Below are 21,090 nucleotides of genomic sequence, written 5' to 3'. Positions count from 1 at the left end.
ATTTTGTGAGAACCTGGTGTGCCAGGACTTACAGGCAGTGCCCCATGTTAATGGGATGTTATGGGTTCCAGTAATATCTTCCAGCATTTAGGACTGAGAAAGAATGAAAGCAAGAACAAGGGGCAGGGCAGTCAAAATTTCAAGTTCCCCTGACTTTGTTTTCACATCTTACCAGTAAAGGAAATAGGTCACGTGGCCAAGATACTGATAGTGTGTTTTGTGGGTGTTTGTTGACAAGCCTCCCTATGATAATAGAGCATCATAATCACCCATCATCTGTGTCACCTTCTTTTCAAGTGTCTTAGCTGGATGTAATGAATGTGTGCTCTCTGTCTTCACACCCCATCTAACCCACTAAGTATCTGAATAGACATTTGAATGAATGCATGGTCATGTGGTACATTGCATATTGGCAAATATGATGATTTATTCATTCATAGAAGATGATAACAAATAGGTAATTGGTAATATATCATTGTTTTGTTTGAATGGATTAGGGGTGTATGTAACAGTAGCTTTATGATGCATAGGATTTAAAATAGTCAGAAAGGATAAACAAAACAGTATAGATGAGTTGATATATTACATTTGTGGAAGTATAACATGCTTGAATAGATGGATTTGTGGCTGGATAAAAGGATGATGGATGAATAGATAGATGAATGTATGGTTATTCTAGAATCATACCACTACTAATTTATAATTGATAGTTTCTTGTTTTTCATTTTAACTATCTCCATTCTGAATTCCTCCTGATTAAATACTTAACAGAAAGAGTAGAGGAAAAGATAGAAATTAGGAAAATACTTGCAAAGTTCTATTTCATAATGTCAACTAACTAACTATTAGACAAATTGTAGTACTTCTGAAAACCTTTGTGCATAGTATCTCCAGCCATAAAATATTAGGATGCTTGTTACTTCAGTGAATAGAAAATACTTAACCTAGTACAACACATCCACCCACAATAATGCTAAAATTATTATTTTTATAAAGCTGTGGTATTGGTAAAGTTTTTTCCAACAAGTTATTTTTGACATTTTAACTATTTCACAAAAAAACTAACTAGTGTCAGAAGGCTGACTCTGTCCCTGAAAGGTCCCCATGTAGTTTGTTCAGGGCATTGAGGACCACTGCACCTAAGACAGCAGTTTGGGGACCACTGGAATAGACACACCTACCATTTTCAGTGTTGTTGCCAAGAGTTCCTCCTCTGTCTTCTCACGCAGACAGTGAACTATATCGGCTGATGTAGTGGCCTCACACCCTGTAGCAATGGCGACTTGCTGCAGAGATCACAGGCAACAGTGGAGTTAAATGGCATCATTTCTGCCCTCCAAGAATACAGAGATAGGGATTCTATCTCAAGATTGTTTTTGTGGGATGTGGTAGCAGAAAATGTCCTAGACCATCAGGTGAAGGCTCTGGGTGAGCAGTATTGCCCCTATTACCAGCTTGATTGTAACATGAGTTGCTTATACATTTGTGTCTTAGTTGCTGTTTTCTGATAAAATGGATATGGCTATCTGAAAGCCTACCATTTTGAGAAAGAGAGTGTGTAATGGTGGTTAAAAAAAGCACAGAGTCCCAAATTCTAGCTTTTGATTTCATATCCCATTGTTACAAATAACTATCAAAACAAATATATTCCCCCCATCCCAAATCACAGAACAAAGCTACTACTCTTGAACCCAGAAGACGTTTGTAATCTCAGTGGCTGTGGCAGATGTGTTACCCATGTGGCCTGGAAGTGAACTGGCTGGAGGAGGAGACAAGCTGATGGTGGTAAGCAGGGCTACATTAGAATCAAAAGTAAGAGACCCTTGGCTCAACTCTGTTCTCTACTCCTGTGTGCTTTGTCCACACCAGCCTCCCCTCACTCTCTCACACAGGATTCACCTTTGCACAGGCACAGGGCATTTTCTCATGTGTTCCTTCTTGGGATATCCTTTGCTCACCAGGTGAATAGGTTTCTTCTATCTGAGCTTTCTGCTTACTGATTGTGATGGAGGATGTCCTTCTGTGTGCTGTTAACATATGTTTATCTTATTGGTTGATGAATAAAACACTGATTGGCCAGTAGCTAGACAGGAAGTATAGGTGGGGTGACCAGACACAGGAGAATTCCGGGAAGAGGAAGGCAGAGAGGAGCCACCAGGCAGACACCATGTAGCTACCAGGAAGATAGGATTCTGGGAATTCTCCGGTAAGCCAAGACCATGTGGAACTATTTAGATTAATAGAAATGGGTTAAAAAATTAAGACAGAGAGCTAGCCAATAAGAAGCCTGAGCCATTGGCCAAACACTATTTAATTAATATAAGCCTCCATTAACAGCTGTCATGATCTCATTAAATGTTCCTTTTGGATTCTTGTGATTCCATCTTATTTGATTATTCTCTTTCCTTTATACATTTTCTTATTATTGAAATAGTGCCATTTGTTTGATTATACAATTTTAAAAAATCAATCTTCTTCATAAGAATGAATGCTTTTTAGGTTCCAAAGCATGCATGTACATATCATACACATATACACACATATATGTAGCTATATATGAATGAATACATGCACCAGTGAATTCATGTTTGGGGAATCAGCCCTGGCTACCAGTGCTTCAGGAAGTAATCATCCCAAATCCATAACTGCATGCAAAGCACTAGAACTCAGGTTCTGATAGAAATGTGCTGTAATTAAAGGCATCTAGTCACTGTTCAGTGTAGTGTACACTTAGGCTACTGTGTTCAATGAACACTGCACTAGCTGGCAGGCCATTGTCTTGAACTTGAGTCTTAGCTTGGCTCTTATCACTCCGTGACCTTGATAAATCACATCACCATTCTGATCTAGTTTCCTAATTAGAAGTTGAAAGAATGAGTGAGGTCTCTACTGCTCTTCCAATGCTTGACAGCACCTGGATCACACAGTGAGAAACACCCTTGAAGGTTCTTGGAGAGCTTAGCATGGGCTACCCAGGTGACCTACCTCAGCCCCACGCCTGGTATTCTCCCTGAACAGACATGGAGTGAGGGCCACACCACTTTCAGAAATCGCCCTGTGGAAGAGGTTCTTGGTCAGGGGAGATAAAACCTGGGAAGGAAGAGGGAGAAGAATTTATGCTCAAGGGTGATGACCAATGATTTATTTGCTTAACTTGTAAGGCTGTACTCCTGCACCCTTGGCTGGAGACTGGTTCTCATTGGATGTGATAGCCTTTTCCCTGTCTCTGCTTATTTCTGAGCTTTCCTCAGAGCCAGAGATAGAGTAGGGAATAGGCATGCACCTATTATGGTAGTCAAAAGCATTGGAAGTAAAGGTTTTGCAGTTGCTAACTACAAATTCTGGTTTAGTATCTCTATTACTCAGAAAGTGCCCTGGGAAAAATTATCCTGAGCATCCATAGAAAAATTTACAGACTTTTCCTTGGTGAGTATACTTATCTGTGTGTATAAGGACAGATATTTAGAATGTAGTTAGGGATTGTGCTGGTTTAGTAAAATGATAGTTGTGGGTTCTCTTCCACGATTCATGACTTCACTAGCCTGGGATAGTTGGCAATGCTTTCAGTATCAGCCATGATTTCCCCTTTGTTAAGAAGGTCTTAGCAGGGCACTGGGGCACACACCTATAATCCCAGCACTCAGAAGGCAGAGGCAGAGGCAGGGGCAGGGGCAGGGGCAGGGGCAGGGGCAGGGGCAGGGGCAGTGGCAGGGGCAGGGGCAGGGGCAGGGGCAGGGGCAGGGGCAGGGGCAGGGGCAGATTTTTGAGTTTGAGGCCAGCCTGGTCTACAAAGGGAGTTCTAAGATAGTTAGGGTTACACAGAGAAAAAACACTGAAAACACTCTCTCAAAAAAAAAAAAAAAAAAAATAAAAAAGAAAGAAAGAAAGAAAGATCAAAATTCAGGCTTGTGCAACCCAGTCCCTGTCGATACATATACAAAGCAACTCTGGCACCTAAAACTCAGGGAACAGTGCATAGAAGGGGTAAAAAGATTGTAAGATCAGGGCGTTTGCTAGGAGACTGTATATTCTATGTCAGAAGCAACACTTGTGATATCTCATCAACATGACTACCTAAATATGAGCTGAACAACAACAATAGACACATGGATGGGGAAAAGCCCATGAAATCTCAACCCTACACAAAGAACTATGGGAAACTAAGGAATGGTAAAGAGCTTAGAGGGGAAAGGGGAAGGGAGAAATGATGTAATATTATTATAATCTCAAAAAGCAAAATAAGTAATAAAAGCAATTTGAAAGAATTTAGATAAATCTACAATTTACATTTTTTTTCTTAAAAAGAAAACTCATTAGTACTGACAAGTTCAAGCCAGACCAAGTCAGCAGTAGTTGATCAGAACAGAATAGATTGCATGGCTTTTGTGTGTGCTTTTTATTGTTGTGTGGTTTTGCTATTCTTTGTATTTTGTTTTGTTTTTGTGTATTTGATTTTTGTTCTTTTCTCTTTTGAGAAAAAGAACAGAATTGGGTGGGTAGGGACGTAGGGAGATCTGGGAGGAGTTGGGGAAGGAGAAAGAATATGATCAAAATAAATTGTGTGAAGAATATTTTATAAAAACCAAAAATACAAAATAAAATAAAAATAAGGAAAATTCATAATATATATAATAGTAGAAATGAGAGACAACCTAAGGTTCTAATATTTTAACAGTGGGTAATAAACAATGTTTTATGGTTACCATAGAACACTATGCTGTTGTAAAAACAAGTACTAAGGAAAGACATTTAGCATTTAGGGAGATTTACAGTAGTCTAATACTAAAGAAAATTGTTCTTAAAAAGTTATGTGATACATCAGGAAATAGAGAGATAGGATAAGCAGATGATCAACAGAGATCGGGGAGACAGATAGAACTGTAGGGGAAAAAAAAGACAAGGGGAATACAGGTTAGGATGTCAAAAGTGACAGTGCCTGGATGGTGGGATTATAGATGACATCTTTCTCCTTTGGCATTATCTGTTCTTTTTCTCAGTTTTAAAATCTGCTTTAAAAATATGAAATACTGTCCTGGGAATATTCAGCTATGAAGTTTATACATGTTTAAAAGATAATGGCTGACCTCCCAACTCTGAAATGGCTGCAGAACTTTGTGTAGCTGCCAGTTCCTTCTACAGCTTCCTTCAATGCACCTCCATCTCCATACCAGCAAGTTCACCATACTTGTGGTTGTGGGCTCCTTTTTCTTTCTTACTTCTTTGTTATAATTCCTACTTTCACTGACTTCATCTAAGGTACAGTGCCTTAGGCCCAGAGGCTGATGCCCACCCCCTTGGCATGAACAAGCCATGGGAGGGGCAACCTTAGAGGAAGCCACATCTGTTATCAGCACTAACAATCTCTCTATCTGCAAATTTTGTTTCCAACCAGACAGGGATCTTCTACTGACCATTGGCATCTGCTTATTCATACATCACACCCACCCCCAAGTCAGGTGAGTCATAAAGCTAAAATGATTAGGAAGAAGAGAGAGAACTCAACCAAGTGAGAAGAATAGGAATGCCACAGTCCCAGGCTCAGCTGGACATTCTTTTGGTCCTCAGGACACAAAGCTGAGGTCTGAGCTTCTTGGGAGTTCCTGGTCTTTATTTCTACACTGCCTGATGCTGAGCCATAAGTAGTGTCAATCTGAATGCATGTCTTGCCAGCCAAAGTGCGTGTGGCTGGATTGAATGGTCCCCAAGAGGTCTCATCAGCAGCCACATCAACACTGGACATGGGGCTTGGTGCCAGGAATACTTACAAGGACAGAGACACTTTCCCCTCCTGCTGACTCGCCAAAGAGGGTCACAGAGCCTGGGTTCCCTCCGGGTTAGCAATGTTGTTCTGGACCCATTGTAAGGCAGCTACTTGGTCAAAGTGACCCCAGTTCCCTCTGCTGTGCTCATCTCCTGTGCTGTAAGAGAAGGTGAGAGAAGGAGACAGAGGCATTGTAGCCGGGCTATGATGGATCAAGAGATACATGTGGATCATACCTCAGTGTTTCATATGTTTAAAATTTGGCCTTCAATGTGGAGGTGTTGGGAAGTGGTCTAACATTTAAGAGGGGGAGTCCATTGTTAGGTGATTCGGTTATCGAGGGCACTAAGATGAATGCATTCTGGTTAGTTCTCATGAAAAATTACTGAAGACTGAACTTGGTCCCTACATGCTCCCTGGCTTCCTGATACTCCCCTTTGTTACAATACCAGCTATTGTAATGTGACACTGCCCAGAGGTCTTTGCCATAGCTCACACCCTGTTGCTTGGACTTTCAGCCTTTGAAGCTGTTGATAAATAAATATCATTAAAAATTTAAGAATAGTTTATTTTAATTGTGTGCATGTGTGAGCCCAATGTGGGTGCTAAGAATGAAACTTGGTTCCTCTGCAAGATCAGTATTCACTAATCAATGAGCCATCTCTGTAGGCCAACCCCAGATTTTACAAAATACTAAGCTTCAGGTATTTGTTACCAAAGAGTTGGTCTGTGAAAGTATCTTTGGAAAAAGTGTAAAGTGTTTGCCAGAGCAGGCGTATCAGCCTGAAGTGCTGTGTGTGGGGGCGCTATAGATGATTCAAGTGCAAGCTCTGGTTAGAATAAAGAACACTTTGTGCATTTTTGCAAAGAACTTGAGGAAGCCATGCCCATGCCCGAAAACCTTACATGATGCTAAAATTAAGAATGATGGAGTACTTGACATGGTGAAAATTTTTCTAAATAGCAAAGACACAGTGTGGACATTATTGGCTGCTGGTAGTGAGATTTTCAATGAGGCTGAAGAACAAAGAGAAACAGAATAGACATATGTGAGAAATTGTTGTGTAGGCCGAGAAGGAACAGAGGAAACGAATTTAGGGGTAGAGCCAAAAAATCACTCGCTAAAGAGATTGGCAGGTGGCTGATGATCAGGCTAACTGGAAAAACATCTTGAGACCATCCACCACTAGCACTGAGGTTTGCCAATATGTGATGGCTTCAAGAAAAAGACTCAAGACCTCTTCTTGGACTTCCTATTCAAAGCTATCTCAAGATTTTACGCCTAGCTGGCACAATCTCCAACTAAAAACACACTTGTTAGGAAGGTAGGAGCCCTCTGTGGATGCATGTTTTAGGCAAGCACTCTAGCCCAATGGGGAGGAGCCACTGCATGAAGGAAGCAGATTAAAAAGCTAAATGGTTAGTTACTACAGTAATGTAAGCCAGACACAGGGCTTTGATCTTGGTAGAAATGAGGAATAAATGAACATCCAAGCCCTGAATGTATTTGGAGGGGAGAGTTAGGAAGTTTTGCTGGCTATGTAGGTATGGTGCATGAGATAAAGAAGAATCTGGACTTTCACAGGGATTTTATTATGAACAATTAAAAGTAAAAATCTGAATACGACTTTACAGGGAGTCCTATGAAAACAGGAAGTGACATTTTGTGGTCTATGAGTTGTCAAGGGTTCACACTGTCTCTGTGAGGAAAGGCAGTGCTAAGTAGACATGCAGGGAAACAGGAGGACATAGTTAAAAGCAGTATCTTGCCTTCAAAGAAGAGGTAGGTGTCTTAGTTACTGCTCTATTTCTGTGAAGAGACACCATGACCAAGGCAACTTATAAAAGAAAGATATAATCAGGGGCTTGCTTACAGTTTCAGAGGGCTAGTCCCTATCATGATAGGAAGCATGGCAGCAGGCAGACAGGCATGGCAGGCACTTGGGCAGTTTTTGAGAGCTTACATCATTTTCAAAAGAGAGAGAGAGAGAGAAGTCCACACCTCTTAATCCTTCCCAAAACAGTTCCACTAACCAGGGACCAAACATTAAAATACACAAGCCTATGAGAGCCATTTCTCATTCAAACCATCATAGTGGGGGATTCTTGGACTTACTGGGCAGGGAGAGGGGAGACATTCAAAGGCCTGAGGATGGGGGAGGAAGGAACAAGAAAGGGCTGAGCACGAGCAATCAGGAAGGTGGGGAAGTCAAGGACCAGAAGAAAGAAGCAGCTCAGAATCACGGCTGCCCACCTGGCAGATGTTGGGGTGTCAGAAGTTGTATGGGGGAGAGTAGGGGGTCATTGATGGCTTCAGCAAGCACAGCCTGCCTGTCATGGGTGGAGGAGAAAAAGGGAGAGAAACCCGGAAACCAAGAAACCTGATCCTGACCTCACAGAGTTGATAGAGACTCTAGTCTGGACTCCTGCATGTGCCAGATGTCAAGGAGGAAGTGAGCTGTGTGTACTCTCTACCACTCTCCAGAGAACACCATTTCCTGGGGTTAGGTCCTCTGACAGTGTCCATTCACTCCAGCCGCTGGTTCCTTAAAACACAAGTATTCTCTGAACTCCTTTGTGTTTCTGTCCCAGGGGATGTGCAGCACTGAATTTCCCTGTTGGTCAGTGACTGCTGTCGGAAATGCAGCGTGTTGGGCAGCACAGGTGAAAGGAGACATGGGTTTCAGAACTGATAAAATAAGAGCTAGGCTTTGAAAGATGATTGAGTTTAAAACAGGCCTTCCAGGCAGAGAGTACAATGGGCACAAAAACCCAGAGCAAGTGCACAAGTGTGGTTGAGGAAAGAGAAGATAGGCAGGTTTCAAACTGAAGAAACTGATACTTTAATGAACACAGATGAAATTACCAGGATTGGGTCCTAATATCCTGGTAGAGGTGTGTTAAATTAATGTGAAAAAGGTCCAATATCTTACCTGAGGAATCCCCAGATGCCCAGGCGATATTGAATGACTACCACCACGACTTTTTCATGGGTAGACAGGGCCAGTCCATCAAAAGTTGATGCCCCACCAGATAGTAAACCACCTCCATGGACCCAAACCATCACCTGGACAGGCATCAAGAAACCATTCAAGTTATAAGATGTACAAAATGAATGACATTGGATTACCTAGTTATTTCTTGGGTAAGGAAGCAATTATCCAGAGTCTACGAGTGTCTCTCATGATGACAAAAGGCCTGCATCCCTCTCAGTTCTCTAAACTGGGTTCTAGACCATGATCCTACTTAGTGAAGCCTAGTTACTCATTGTGATTACCCTTCTCTCCAGACTCAAGTACCATGTCTTTCAATGGTTCTTACAACTACGAATGCTATTGTGGGAACAGCAAAAGTCAAGGATGTCACTTTCTCTCCAGCACACCACCAATCTCATGCCTGGACATAACAAGGGGCAGTGCTTACAGATTGGCTTTACCTCAGTGCAAGGGTGAGCTAACTTTTCTTGTGACTGAGGTATTATCTCAAGAAGTACACATGTCCCCATGTCCCCAATGGTGCTCCTTCTTTAGGGATCTCCCCTTAACCTTCCTCACACCTCCCCATCTCCTAAGCCTAGATACCATCTACCTTTCCTAGAAGTCTTTAGATACCAACTTTAACTGAGAGCTTACTGCCCACCAGGCACTGCCATATGGGTTAAGGATTGTGAGAAAAGGGAATAGGTACAATTTCTGATTAATTGCTCTTGATGTCACATTTCAAGGAACATTTCAGTTCAAGGAAGAACTGAAAAGATAAAATCCTATGACATTGCTAATAAAATATAAAAGAACTCATGAACTGTGGTCTGATTACTGTTCAAAGTATTTTAAAATAACCTATTCATGTAACAGATAGGCTTGAGGTTCCACAGCTCGTGAGAGGTTGAGGAAGCAAGATTTGACTCAAGCCCTAACTCCTATAGCCTATAGCTACAGCTCAATGAGTTAGCTATTGGGACTATGAGGCCAAAGGACAGATGTGCTTGCTGTCTTTTGTGTGCTCATCCAGGACCAAAACATGGCTTGCTTGAAAGTCAACACTGCAGGCTCACATAGATTGGTGCTTATTTGAAGAAACAGGCTGAGGAAGTTAGAAACAGCCTGGTTCTCATCTTTTCAAAGGCATGCCCAGGATTAATCCAGACTCTTCTCTAGGACCTGTGTCCATAGCTAGACTGTCCCCTGCCTTTAGACTCCCACACCACCTGTTTCTCCTCCCCCTGGGATCCTGCCACCTCAAGGGAAGAATTGAGGTAAGATCATCTCAGAGTGAAGGTTGGTGGACAATGACAAACTGAAGAGTCTACTATGTGGTATCCTCCATCCCAAAGGTCACTTTCTCCAGAAGAAGTCTCTATCCTGAGACTTATAACTGGCAGCCTGCCCCATCTCTGGGCCTTTGTTTATATGGAAATGCTGACTCACTGGGTCATTAGTTCTTGCCAAAGGCAACTAAGGAGTGAAACAAAGTGTAGTGAAGTCCCAGATGTTTGGCAAAGGAAAAGCTTCTGGGACTGTCTCAATGTGCATCCCACACAGTTTCATCATGGGACCATGAAAGTTTTCACAGATGGAGCCTGGAGTACTTGGAAGGCCACATCCTTGTCTGATTTCTAAGTCCATGTGGTTCGAAGGTCAGGGGATCTACGTTCTTAGTCCATTAGCCCTAATTTATAGCTTCACCTCCATCTTTGCTTCAGGTGCTCTAGCCATAAACGTGTGATTAGATGAAAGTTGGGTTGAGGATTCTTCCCACTTCTTATTTTGCTGGAAATTAAATCTTAATTCCTCAGGGCCAGATTCTTAAACAGAAATTAAGACAACCAACATTGCTTTCCTAATATGATTGTGAGAGAACACAGAAGAATTAGGATCCACTTCCAGATACAATGCATTCTCCCACACATGCTTGGTGTCACTTGGGAAAACTGAAATTCTTAAAGAATTTCAAGGGAATTTTTTGAGGTAAAGGGAACTCAAGAGGCCTGCCTAACAATACCTGTGCTCCAAAGCATCCTGCATCCCCTCTAAACTGCACTGGAAAATCCAGGATGCTGAAGCCCCAGGGTGCTTACAGGCAGCTTTCCTTTGCTGGTCAGGTCAGTGGGGGAGTAAATATTTAAGTAAAGGCAGTCTTCAGAATACTCAAGAGGAACACCTTCTAGTTGGTTGGTGAAGACATCAGAGAGCACTGGCCCCGCACCAGTAATCTGGGAGCACCTGGGAAGAGGGGTAAGAAAGAAGAGCCATGAGGGTCAAACAAAGTCCAGGGAGGGCTTTCTACTATGTGGTTTAAACTCACAAATTGAATTGTCATTACTAGGATTGAGACAATGGCATGGATAGGAAGCTTCTGGGAGTCCTGGCAAGAATCCTGGAATAGGAAGAAGCACAGGAACCTATTACAGTCATGCATCAGATCCGAGGGGGCCCTAACATCAGCTCTAGGCCTTATTTTGGGATGAAACAGCTATCTGTCTATACATATCACTGCAGGGGGATGGATACCCATCAGATACCATGAGACAGAGTTTCTATTATCTACCTCACACAGGTCCTGCAGTGGCACAGTCTCCTCAGCTCCAGATGCTCTTACTGCAGTGGGCACATAGGAAAGTTCTGGGGGATATCCTTGCCTAGCCATTGGGACATGTTTCCAGTCTTGAATCCCTGAGGAAGCATGGTCATACAGTCCTGCAATTCCCATATGTGCCATCTCATCTGGAAAGCCTCAGGGCCTACAGAAAGCCTGTATCATCACACCCTGTGTTGTAATTTAAGAAAAGTGGTGCATGAAAGAGAAAGACATTATACCACAGGGTTCAAGCAGAGGGAAAGGAGTCATAAAAGGGGGAAAGAGAAGGGGGGAGACCAGCCTCTGGAGTGAGGAACAGTAAGAGAGAGGAAAGAGAGGGGAGAGGGGGGTAAGAGATGGAAAGAAGAAGAAGAAGAAGAAGAAGAAGAAGAAGAAGAAGAAGAAGAAGAAGAAGAAGAAGAGAGAGAGAGAGAGAGAGAGAGAGAGAGAGGGATGGGAAGTGGAAAGGGCCCTTCTAAAAGGGAACATAGTGAAGATGCACAAGTGGTGCTTTTAATGGCTGCAGCTGAGGGCATATTTTGTCAGAACCCCATGGACAGGCCAGTACAGATGCCTGAATACTGACACCCTGTACTGCTGATATGGGTACAGCTGTTATCAGCTTGATAAATACAGTATCCAATCTACTCTTGGAGAGTTCAGGTACAAAACTGACTGTAAAGACTAGTAGACACTTTGACCTTTAATGTGTAGATGTTGTACAATCACCACAAGCATCAGAAACGTTCAGGACTAGACAACCTCAATAAATATACAAAATAGGGCAAATAAATATATAAAACAGGGGTGTGGAATATCTCAGAGATCTGACTCCATTTGTTTTAAGGAAGAATACTAAACTTTAAGGGAATACAAAGAAATGTCTCATAAGTTCATCATAGAAGTTTTGTTTGGAAAAGGTAAAGTTGTCTATATAGAAATGCTTCTAGTTGCTCCTTTTTAGCAGATAGAGTTGATACTGCCATGAAAGAAATTTAACGTTGAGATTAAGTTAAAAAAAAATATCAAACATGCACGCTGAAGTTGAAAACTACAATGAATGAAGTGAAAAATGAACTAACATCAAAGGCACCAAACAGCAGATCAGTCCTTGAAGATTTTTGTACTTCCTTTTGTCAGTTTTATAATGCTAAGGGCTTTCGAACTCACTAAGCAAACAGTTTATCACTGAGCCGTAACCACAGCTCTGAGGCAGTTTATTTGAAAGTACACACGTTGAGAAAAGAATGTGGATGGATAAGAAAACTTATGAGACCCATTAAAAAAAATTCAAAAGAGGAAACGGGGAGATTATTGGAGACAGTTGACAAAGTCAAGGAGCAGGGAAGCTTATTCAAAGAGCATAACAGAGACTGCTTCAGCCAAGAAGGAGATACTAAGATTTAAGTATAAGGACAAATATCACAAGTTTGATCAAACCCAATAAGATCACCTATGACATATTATAAACAAACTCAATAATCTAAGGTAAAAGAAAACAAAAAGACAGTAAGTAAAGCAAGTAACACATAAAAGAGTTCTAATATGCCTGGACAAACAAAAGGGAAAGAATTTTTTGCTCCCAGCTTTGCCATACAAATACTAGAGTTTCCACATAAAAGACAACATTTAATAGGGATTTTAACCTTTGCTCACAGTAAACACAGAACGATTCCAACTGTGTTAGCACTGCAAACATGCTAAGTATTCACACCTATCTTTAAACTGACAAATCTTTTTTATCTAATAAAAATAACATCTAATGAATTTAGTAATAACATGCAAGACAAAAATGTGACATCAAAACTTCAAAATGGAAGGAAAGAGTTGAAATTTCAAGTGTTTGTTTTCTTTGTGATCCAAAGTGGGGTCCTGTCAGGTTAATACTGTAAGTATAGGGTGTTTGCTAAAAGCTCCGCAGTGACTACAAAGCAAAAGCTTATCATGGAGACCTGAAAAAAGGTCAAAGGAGCAAGGGCTGCTGCTTGAGAAAGCCACCTAACTGCAAAGGAAGATGGTGAGAGGGAGGAGAGAATGGAGGGACTGTGCCTTACCAGAGAGGCCACCTGGGCACTCTGAGCTTCCGGGCTCAGCTGAAGCATTCACAGCTCACCCCCAACACTAGCAGCTTCATCCATGAAAAGTCCCAGACAGGAGAGATATGATCCCTGTGTCTTATCTTCCTATCAGCATCTTTTGGTTGTGAGCCTAGCCTTTAATGGCTGAGCCTTCTCTCCAGCTCTTCCTATCAGCATTTTATCCAACAGTAGATCACCAATTATTTGAACATACTACACAATTCATTTTCTTGCTTTGCAATTATTCTCTGCTCCCCTTCCCATGTGTGTCCTTCTGTCTGTGTTTCCTAGAACACCAGCTCAATTCTATGTGTCTCCTAGAATACAAACTCAATGAAGGTAGGAGATCTTTATTTTGTTCACTGATATGTTATTAGAACCTAGAATATGTCTGGAATATGACAAGTGCCCAACAGATACATCTTTGATAAAAGACAGTTATGGACTGTCTTTGAGATCTTACAGTATGTTAAAGGACACATAAATAAAATGTAATCAGTCAGAGAACCCTCTCAAACCTTTCCTATAGCTCTCTGAGATATATAATCTACTGAAAAAGACTCAGGCCCACCCCAGCAGCTTACATAGGAGGGTAGGAGGTAGCATTCTTCACGAAGTTCCATGGCTCTGGAGGCTGTGGTGGAGCAAACCTCAGGGATCCAAGAGGAGGCTTGGCAAAGGGGACTCCAAGAAAGATGGCCACAGGCTGTGAGGATCCCTTTAAGCTGACATATTTCCCCAGGACTTTGCCATGAACAGTGTCCACCACGGGTGGTGAGGATGGGTGTCCTGATGATCATGGAATAGAAATAAGAATGCGCCCGAAGGGATATCTTGTATTATACTTTTAGATATGTGGTAATAAATAAGATACCATAGTCATGTAGGCATTGTTTCTAATATAAAATCAGGCAGAGAAAAACCATCCTTTCCCATTCAGTGGGATATCAGAAGGGGTAAACTAGAACTTGGCCAGGAAAGTATCCATCCCATGGAGGTTGGGAGGTAGCTCAGTCAGTGACATGGTTGACATTGGTGTTGGATGCTGGGTGAGATGATCAATGAGAGGTGGACCCTTAGTACTTATGCTCCTTAACCACTGAATGGACTAGGAAAGGAATGAACATTAGTGAGGAGGGTGAGGCAGAGGGACTGTGAGAAAGAAGGAGGAAGAGAAGCAAGGGTAGAGGAGGCTAGTGTACACCACTCTTTGGAGCTTACGGGCTGCCCTCAGTTGTCTGGTGCCTAGCTCTGGGTGATTAAGTCAGATAGGTGGTAGGCTACAGGAACCTGGTACTGCAGGTGACTGGGATAAGGCTCTGGATTAGTTGGACTATGCGAGTGACAACATCTCTAGATCTGCAAGGCTTTGTGTTTAAAAGCCTCAAATACAGAAAACAGAATTCATACTGACTGCAGGACAGCTCAGGACTGAAACAAACATTCATGCCATTTGAGGGGCTGAGAAAGTAAGGCTCATTAAGACCTAATTGTGCCACAAAAGCCAGGCAAATCTCACCATGTGTAGATTTTTGTCTCCTTTCTGTCCCTGAGACACTGTGGCAGGTCTGAAATTGCATGTAAGGCAGAATGAGAGCAAACACATCTGGAATGGAGCAGTCCCTTTGGTGTTGGAAGAAAACCAGCAGAAAACCCTGGGGACCTCACCCCAATTCCATCTTCAGGAAGTCCATTCAGGATTCTCCCAATCCCTTGATTTCCTCATCTGTGACATGGTCATGTTAGTGTTTACTTAGCAAGACATCTTTGGGAGGTAATGTAAAACAGCTGGAATGCACATCTGGCACACAGTAAATACTCCATATGTTTACATTCCATCTGACATAAATTGTAGCCTTTGCATTCATTTTTATATTTCCCATTCCAATTGTCCATTTTCCACACTGACTACTGGCTTGTACCCACTTCATGTCTGGAAGAGCATCACTGACTAACACAGGCCACAGCTAGTGATTTTGGCTCAGATGCTGCCTGGGTTCTCTTTCAGCCCCTCCCTGGACATCTACAGTGCTTTGCTTTTCCTTCTGCTACCACTTTGGTGGGTGTCCTCAGCTGTGACTGTTTTCATGTTTTGGATTGGCCACTTTATTACTTTGCTACCTGGTTTCTTGTAAAAAATTTCTGGGGCCATTGGCTGTTCTTTGGTAAGACTAATTTTGAATTAATATTTTATTCTGACCACACACTTGAGTGCAAATGTTGACAAATTGTCTGTATGGGGACACTGGAGGATAAGAAAATAGAATCATGTTCTGGGAGGGCTTCTCTGAGATATTTGCCTCACCCCAAAGCTGCACAGGAGAACATATGATCCATGGCTGTCAAGAGTAGCAAAGGTCTTCAGCATCGGGACAGAGGGTCATGCTCGAGCTTTATAGAGCCACACCAAGTAGGACCAAGACAGGGCTGAAGCTGCAGGGAACTGGAGAAGGATTGTATTCTCCACAAGAATGGAGCCCACAGGACAGACAGTAGCCTGACCAGGGTGACTGTGCTAAGAACTACTAGAAGAATATTCTTGACCCCAGAATGGTCCCTGCTATTTACTTGTCTAGTAAGCAAACCTCAGTCCCTTAGCTAGGGATTTGCTATCCTTTCCACCATGCACCTGTACATTTCAGACCCCACCCATGAACTTTACTTAGCAGTATTCATAGCCCATTTATCCTTCCCAGACAGGGTTTGCATTTTGGCATCTGAGTTGACCTTGAACTCTTTTCCTTCACTTCTGTAACCCCTTTCCACCTTCCTCTATTTACAAATCCCCATGCCATAAGTCCCATCTCCCAATGGTGATTTGAAGGCCTCACTCCCTCTTCCAACTCCTTGTAGCTCCTTTCTGTTGCCCCTCCAATCTAGGTGTGTGTATGCCTTCCCCTATAAGGTCAGGCCCCTGCATCTAAGGGATACCTCTTATTCATCCCCTCACCCAGCATAAAGCTCAGCACCAACAACTCTTAAGAACTGAGGAACAAATTATCTTTTCTGTAGGTAACCATTGGCTCTTAACATGCTGACTTGACCATATTTCAAGTTTTTATTAATATACCACATTTAAAATACCACCTCTTTAAATCCAGCCATTTTTTTTGTACTAGTAGCCCAGACACTATGCTCAGTGCTACAGAAACAACTACCTATTTCATCCTCACTACAGCCCAGTGAGGGAAACTATTGTTTTCCTGTTGTTCAGATTCATGACCAAGCATGCACAGTTAAAGGACCTTGCCCAAAGGTACAGGCCTCAGAAGAGTTGAGCTAGCCTCTAGTTCTACACCCAGACTCCTGGTATGAGGCTATTTAAACTCTGCTGAGCCTCTCTCCACATCTGACCAGAGCTGGAGTAAGACCTAGGAGATAACTCAGGGCTTCCCTAATTCCTCATGTTGAGAAAGAGAGTTCTCTGTGATGGGTGGAGCTTGCTGGGCTCTGATTCCCAGAGTCCACATTGAAATCCAGATGGTGATCAGGGACGCAGAATGGAACCTGTCATATAGTCTTTCATAGCCACCTTCACCCATCTCAGCCTAGGCCAAGGAGCTTCAGATGTGCCCCAGTGTTTGCATTTTAGAAGAACTCACCAAAAGCCACGCATGTGCTGAGGGATGCCAGGACCAGAGCAAAGAAACACATGGTGGAAGGCCAGCTTCTCTGGAGCCCTGTGAATTGGTCTCGAAGCTCTTCTGGGGTGCTTTGTATACCTGCCCTGAGATAGTGAGGTCTTGTGACCACGCCCATCCATGTGCAATCCAGTTGTCTAATATGAGATGAAAGGCGTTCTCACTGTTCCACAGAATTCCCAGGGGTCTGATGGCAATCCAGGCCAGGCCCAGCCTTAATGCAAACTCTTATCATTGGTTCCAGACTCAACTATCAGATTACTGATGATATTAAACTGGTCCAACAACTTCTTACATAAGGCCTCTCCCCTGTGGCTCTCTAACCTCAGTCCACCAAGAGCTTCTCAAAGGCAGGCACAGCAAAAGGCTCCTTCAGGCAGGACTCAGCTTTGTTCTGAGACCCTCAGGAAAAGCTGGAAATTTTAGAGCAATGCAGATCTCCAGAGCTGCTGTCCTGGAAGTTTAGCACATGTCTACAACTTCCCTGGCCTAGTGTGTCAAAGAATTCTGTGTTCTCAGGCCTGCAAATGAACTGAAATTTTATACAGTTCCCTGTCTGGTGCCTAATTACCTTTTTTGTGTTCCTGCCAAGTGGCTTGGCCATCTACTTACTTCTATAGTTAGAAAACTCACTACTTTTTTTAGCATGTTTAGGATGAATTTTCCTATGTTAAACTAACTCTGTCTCTCCACAGCCTCCTGCTATAATCATCCTCCTGCCTATTCACCCATAATTCTTCAAGCATTTGCCAAAATGTATTTCCCTCCACAGTAAAATAAAATTAAAATAAAATGTAAAGGCTGGGAAGGAAAAACTTCTCCTCAGGTCTGGAGATGTCTGTACCTTTCCCCTCTTCCATATGTTCCAGAGAAAACAGACAACACATTTGGTATTGGTTTCTATTTTTTCCATTTTCTCTTGAGACAGGGTCTCCTGCTGGTCTTGAACTCCCTGCATAACTGAGGATGGCCTTGAACTTCTGATTCTCTTGTCTCCACCTTCTAAGTGCTGATACCACAAGTGTTTACCACTACACCAAAAGTTTAGTTCTGTCGTGTCTTTGTGTTAAGGTTTCATTTCTTGTCTAGGTCTGTCTTTCTCAGCCACAGCTGCAGACTCCCAGGATCCCTGGAGAAAAGCTGTTCCTTCCTTCCTTCCTGTGCTGCCCTCTGCTGGACAATAGGAAATATTCAGGTCAATGAGAGTGTAGCTTTGACTTTAATTGATGTAGGTTGGGGGAGCTTTCCCAGGGACAAAAAAGTCTATAATGATGAAAAATATAACAAGTTGTTGCTTGATGAAGTGAGGAGGCTCTTTAGGGACATGTGCTTGCAGGATTTGGGAGTGACTGAAAGAGGGACCTGACCTTGGATCCACACCCCATCTCTTGAAAATCTGAATGCCTGAAATCACACTGAAAGATGAAAGTACCGTTTAAAAGTTGTTCATTCAAGTGCATCTTCTACATCAAGGGTATTAAAACAGTAATTTGGACAGATCCTAAAAACTTGGAAATATGTATAGTATTCTTTTCAGACAATGAGTGATCTTCAATAAGAAGTTTGGGTCAGAACACCTGAAAACCAAGACGTCCAGGTCCCACTCAGGAAGATTCTAGACAGAATGGACTCTTACCTGGTCACTGGGTTTTGTGAAAGCCCCAAAGCAATTCTTCAACTGTTACCTGATAGAAAAAAATTTAAAATAATCAAGAAAACAGATAATTGGATAGTAAGTGTTATTTAGATCTGGGCACCTAGTAAGTTACCTGTGAAATAGAGAACTATACTCAGGATTCCTAGGGCTGTCAATGGGAAATACACAGTGGCTGTGAGCATGGGCTGCCCAGCTTTCCATACAGTGTCTTGGTTCATTCTCTAGGGTCACAAAACATCCTTTGATTCTGTGTAGGTGGGAACAGGTACTTACATCACACAGCTTCCCCTCCTCAGGGGAACTCTGGGCCATATTACACTGCCTCCTGTTGGTCTCCTGTGGGCTGCCTCATTCTTCCACTGGAAGCCTGCTCCCCTCACCTGCAATGGCTGACCCTGGTCTATCTGGTCTCTTCCCTCCATGACCTGAATATTTCTAAAACTTACAACAGTACTCAAATTTTCTTGGGATTGGTTTGTTTGTGTGTGGGGTGGGATGTGGGATGGGCAAAGATTGAATGTGAGTCCTGGGACACTACTGCTATGTGGACACACTGAGGACTGCCATGTCTTGGTGATATTTTTATTCTTTAATGCCCCCCTCTAGGTATCTGTTAACCTGATGTTCATGTAGCCATCATGTGTTCCCTCACTACCTATCTCCTGCTTTTGACCTATCTCTGTCTCTTTCAGTGTGTCTTCACTGAGAGTGAGTCCTAACCACACCTCCCCTCCCCCAGAGAACTGAGCAGCCTTCTAACATGCAGGGTAGAGGTCCTTGATGTCAGGGACAGGATACAACTTTCAACCGGGAAGGCAAGGCTTTCCCGATTAGGACTTTTATGTGGTTGGGGTGGGGCCAATGCCAGCTTATGAGGCTGGGATCTTACCCTGGCACCAAGGGAGGAAGTCCTGGGCTTTCTAATCAGCTTTTGCAGATAAGGGGCGAGAGGGGAAGACGATGGGTGGGGTTTAAAAGCTACCAGCAGTCAAAGGTCGGGAAGTGGGACCAGACTACACATTACATAGTACATAATTGGGTTTTGCCTTTTAAATCCCACTCTCAAGATCTTTGTTATCTAATATGTTCCAGGCTCCTTTAATTAGAGGAATTACTCATGAAATGAACTCTACTCTTTATTTTTCTGAATGTTCATTTGTTTCTTGCTCCATTTTCCATGTCAGCTTGTGTTAAGAATGACAATTCCATTTTATTTCCAACACTGACCTCTTGTCAAAAAAGAAAAAGAAAAAAGAAACGAATGCCCAGCACTATAAAAAATCTTTAGCAATTGCATTTTATAAACAATACCAGACTTTTAGATATTACATGTTCTATCGACAAGCAGCTTAGCATCAATCACATGAGTTGAAAATCATACTTTACTATAAAGTATTCTCTTCCACTTTGTCCCGTTTTCCCGTATGTTCTTCAGCCTGTTCACCTGCCACTGACAGAGAGGCTCCCTTCATCCTTTCACTTTCCACTACAAGTGGACTTCTGGTAGATGGTACCTGGTAACTGCTGACTCAGTGTCAATATCTGGGGACAATTAGCTCTGATCCAATCCCAACCTTAGGGAGACCTTGTGTCCCCAGTCATGGAGGTGCTTCTCAGCAGTCCCGCCTCTCCCCAGCACAGAAAGATCACTAATACAGTTACCCAGAACCACTCCTATACTCCATCAAGGGACATAGGTCATCACTACTCTCATTCCTTGGCCTTCACCAGAGCTCTGGGAAGAGAGGATTCTATTCTTTTTCTGCAGAGGTTGTATGATTTTGTTTCTTCATGTAAAAGAGTTTGTGTGCTGTCATGTGCCTGGACCCTTAGAGACAGGCTTGGTCTAACCTTCTTATGTGCTATCATTCTTATTCATGAACACCTGGCAGATAGCCTTGCTATGTGCTATCTATCATTATTAGTCACAAACAGCTGGCAGATACTCATGGAGAAGATTCACGACAAGATGCAGACACCTTCTTAAATTTATAGTTATCAGGGGTTTTATATTCTCACACTTGCCAATAAGCGGCCATTAGCACCACAGTGTGACAATGTTGCAGACTTAGAGGTAAATCATGAGGCAATAATCATATCCCATCTTCAGATTCCAGCAACCATTCCCCAAACCTTTCTTTAGAAGGGTGTCTTTATTTATTTTTTATTTTTATTTTAAATTTTCTGTTCATTTTGCATACCAACCACCGTTCCTTCTGCCTCCCCTCCTCTAGCTCTCCCCCACCTCCCCTCACCTCACCACCATCTACTCAGAAAGGTCAAGTCCTCCCACCGGGAGTCAACAAAGTCTGGCACATCATGTTGAGGCAGGAACAAGCCCCTCCCTGCCCCATCAAGTCTGAGCAAGGCATCCTA

General features: G+C 42.7%; 1 protein-coding gene across 1 annotated transcript in view; it reads right to left on the bottom strand.

Moving 5' to 3' along the window:
- Window positions 1-18,932, bottom strand: part of LOC127227015 (liver carboxylesterase 1-like) — a 29,337-nt gene extending 10,405 nt beyond the window's left edge. Inside the window, 8 exon segments of the mRNA XM_051191240.1 lie at window positions 1,182-1,286; window positions 2,986-3,090; window positions 5,766-5,833; window positions 5,836-5,918; window positions 8,695-8,828; window positions 10,839-10,983; window positions 14,001-14,205; window positions 18,827-18,932. Of these exon segments, the coding sequence (XP_051047197.1) occupies window positions 1,182-1,286; window positions 2,986-3,090; window positions 5,766-5,833; window positions 5,836-5,918; window positions 8,695-8,828; window positions 10,839-10,983; window positions 14,001-14,205; window positions 18,827-18,932 (951 nt within the window).
- Between the last annotated feature and the right edge of the window lie 2,158 nt (window positions 18,933-21,090).

This window comes from Phodopus roborovskii, unplaced genomic scaffold (genome assembly GCF_943737965.1).
Source record: "Phodopus roborovskii unplaced genomic scaffold, PHOROB, whole genome shotgun sequence".
In the NCBI taxonomy this organism is placed as follows: Eukaryota; Metazoa; Chordata; class Mammalia; order Rodentia; family Cricetidae; genus Phodopus; species Phodopus roborovskii.
The sequence above is the reverse complement of the archived record's forward strand: the minus strand, read 5'-3'. Positions and strand labels throughout refer to the sequence as shown.